The sequence below is a fragment of the Bolinopsis microptera genome, chromosome 4, assembly GCF_026151205.1.
Source record: "Bolinopsis microptera isolate Bmic1 chromosome 4, MBARI_Bmic_1.0, whole genome shotgun sequence".
NCBI lineage: Eukaryota > Metazoa > Ctenophora > Tentaculata > Lobata > Bolinopsidae > Bolinopsis > Bolinopsis microptera.
In genome coordinates, this window is record NC_087075.1 from 9,417,303 (window position 1) to 9,420,886 (window position 3,584).

General features: G+C 43.8%; 1 protein-coding gene across 1 annotated transcript; it reads right to left on the bottom strand.

The window, feature by feature from the left end:
• Positions 1–2,098: 2,098 nt before the first annotated feature.
• On the bottom strand, positions 2,099–3,214 carry LOC134813778 (uncharacterized). The gene has a single exon (XM_063821659.1). The coding sequence runs from the start codon at positions 3,212–3,214 to the stop codon at positions 2,099–2,101; it is 1,116 nt and encodes a 371-aa protein (XP_063677729.1).
• Positions 3,215–3,584: the final 370 nt, after the last annotated feature.

Below are 3,584 nucleotides of genomic sequence, written 5' to 3' on the forward strand. Positions count from 1 at the left end.
AACTACAATCATATCTTCAAAATTATGGAACAGTCGACAAGACAGGATAGGGATAACCCTCTTGGGTAACCTCCTAGGATTCTTCACCAGGAACTTTCGCTAAATCCCATACTAGGAACTCAATCTAGGCCCATCTCCGCATAGAGACATAACTCCCAGGCTTTGACCTTGCTCGGAAGTCCCTTGTCTGCCCGCAGAAGTACTACAACAGAAGTGGGTTTGCTCCGAGACAGGTAGTGACAGCTTCAAGACTCCAGAGGTCTGTTGCATTGATATTTATTATTCTATGATTTCGTATATACTTTGGGAGTCCTGGAATGCAGCTAGCAGGAGTTACATTCTGTGGGCACGGCGAGAAGGCCTCCCTCATTAAGTAAGAGGCCAGAAACCGTTGACCAGAACAGAGAGAGAGAGAGCGAGTTCGTCGGCAATTTCATTACCGTGTACTCCTTCGTGTCCTGGGACCCACCTAAGTTCTACTCGATGGGAGGTACCTAATGTATTAAGTTGGTCTACGATGTCCAGTACTATTCTGGAGCTAATGCTAGTGCTGGTAAGCGCTTTAAGCGAGGCCTGGGAATCTGAGAAAAAGTTAATGGTAAATGGTAAACCTATGTTATCATTGATCCAGATACTTGCCATGTGGATCGCAAAGAGCTCGCATTGGTAGACTGTTGCCAGCGTGCCAAGTTGGTAGCTGACTCTGTGGTACTCTTGTGCTTCTTTGATGACACAGAATCCCACTCCTTTGATTCCACTTGCTTTCGAGCCGTCTGTAAAGATCTGCCAGATGTAGGGAGTAAGATTATCGATGTAGTTGATGGCAGCTTTCCTTTCTTGTATAATTACCTTGAAACGTCGATCCAGCATGGTAACCTTGGGGATATTGTCCTGAAGTGTGCATCCTGTGTAAGTTATGTTAGTTATCATTTTCTCAAAGTTGTAAGCGTGTGATTTACAGTGTCCTCGCTGGTTGTAATGGTACTGTTTAGTGTTAATTCCATGTTCCTTGTAATTTAAGTCTCATTGCCGACTTAATTGCTAGAGATTTAAGTTTAAGGCTGATGGGATAAGTTATGTTACGATAATTGTTTCTCTTACTTCATTTTAATAGGATTAGGACACATCGAAATTAGTTGGTAAAACGAGTTACCGATCATGTTACTATAACTATAGCTAACTCGGGATCCGTATTTCAAATTAACACGGCAAATAGCTAGCACTCTCACTCCCTCTCCTAAGGTCGACGGTCGTTGGCCTCATGAGGTAATCGGAAAGCCTTCTCGCCGTGCCCTCAGAGGGCAACTCCTGCTAGCTACCCTCAAAGATTAAATAGATACCATAAACATAAACATAAATAACAATAAATATCAACGCAACAGACCTCGGGAGTCTTGAAGCTGTCGCTACCTGGTTCGGAGCAAACCTCCCTCTCCAGTTGTACACCTCTGCGGGCAGACAAGGACTCCTAAGCGAGGCCGGGAGATGAGCCTAGCTAACATTTCCAGTGATGGGCCTGGTGAGAATTGTCTCTGTGAAGAGATGATTCTAGCTAACATTTCCAGTGCTGGGCCTGGTGAGAATTGTCTCTGTGGGAGATGAGTCTAGCTAACATTTCCAGTGCTGGGCCTGGTGAGAATTGTCTCTGTGGAGAGATGAATCTAGCTAACATTTCCAGTGCTGGGCCTGGTGAGAATTGTCTCTGTGAAGAGATGAATCTAGCTAACATTTCCAGTGCTGGGCCTGGTGAGAATTGTCTCTGTGAAGAGATGAGTCTAGCTAACATTTCCAGTGCTGGGCCTGGTGAGAATTGTCTCTGTGAAGAGATGAGTCTAGCTAAAATTTCCAGTGCTGGGCCTGGTGAGAGTTCCTGATGAAGGTTCCTAGGGGAGGTTATCCAAATAAATGTTCCTTTTCCAGTCTTTTTGAAGCTGTTCCACAAATTTGAAGATGTGATTAAGTTTACTGAAATAGCCAGCTGGAGGTGCAAAGATACAAAATTATCAATTATCAAACATGTCAATCTTACAAATGTCAACAATCCTAAAATAATTTAGAACCGAAATGTGATCCTTTGTAAGATTATATGTCCCAAAAGTCAAATTGACTTGTACTCAAGTATAAAGTCGAACAGTTTACTCCAATAACTACGGTCACTAGCAAGTTCTCTCAAATGAAGAATATCATCATACGACTCAAGCAAGATGAAACGCTTCCAGAGGTCAACCTTCAGGTGGTGTAGGAGGTTACGTCTGTGAGCCCCGAGTCTACCAACTTCACTACACATCTCGACAGCAAAACACAGCGCAGCTTGAGCTGGTGATCTTTCATCGCTCCTCAGTATGTGTCCTAGCATCTTCCACCTAGATAACTCAGCACGCTCAGACATAGGGGTAGAGTTACTCTGTTTGTAGAGGGTATCTTTGGACATCATACTGCGTGGCCAGCTGACATTCATGATCTTTCTGAGGTGGTTACGGTGACATGCATCTAGTTTGTCCCAGTACGATTTAGGCATTCCCCAGCAACTAGAGTTATACATGAGGATAGATACTACTTGGGTCTCATAGACCTTCAGCTTCTTCTGTAGGGGGATCTTACTCTGGCACCAGACCTTCTTGAAATTCTGAAATGCTACATTGGCTAACATGATTCTTCTGGTGACATCTTTCCTACTTTCTAGCAGAGAACCCAATAACTTGCTACTGCACCATTCTTCATTCATTCTAAGGGGTTTACCATCATCCATGACCTCATCTTTCCCAGCTATGTAGACGTGTACAAACTCTGTCTTTGATTCATTAATATTCAGATTCCACTCTTTGAACACCTTAGTAGCGATAGGGAGGAGGGCTTCTAGAGCATCTTTGTCTTCACCAAGATAGTCGATGTCATCAGAGTAGGCATCTTCTTCAGGCATGCCACTAGGGCTTATAGGAGGGGTTGGGCGCAGCGTCACGGCACGCAGGTGGTAGCAGGCACCAGCTAGAGTGATTGTGAAACAGAGGCCTGAAACACTATCACCTTGGGGTCCTCCATTGGTGCTGATGAATTCAAGGGAGGTAGCATTGTTGACTCGCACCTTGATCTTGGTGTTGCTCAGGAGGAATCTCACTAGTCTGATCTCATCTCTTGTGCACCCTGCGTCCTCTAGGAGGTTGAGCAAAGTCTGCCTACTGATTGTATCGAAGGCACTGGACATGTCTAGGCCCATCTTGTGGAAAGATACAAAAAAGAACAAATAATAATAAATAAAAAGAAAGGGTGCAGGATGTTCAGCTCGTCTAAATACCGATGGAAATTATTCCGTAGGCTCTAAAATGACTCGCCCTGATCCAGTCTTATCCTTTAATTGGTCATAACTCCCTAGCTGAATTAGCTCTAAATTGTCGGATTAGAACCAGTGAATCTGAACTTTAGTTTGCCATTTTTGAGATTCAAGCAAATCGAGGATATTCAAAGGGTGCAGGATGTTCAGCTCGTCAAAATAGCGATGAAAATTATTTCGTAGGCCCTAAAATTAGTCGTCCAGATCCAGTCTTATCCTTAAATTGGACATAGTAACATTGCTTACAGTTACTGGG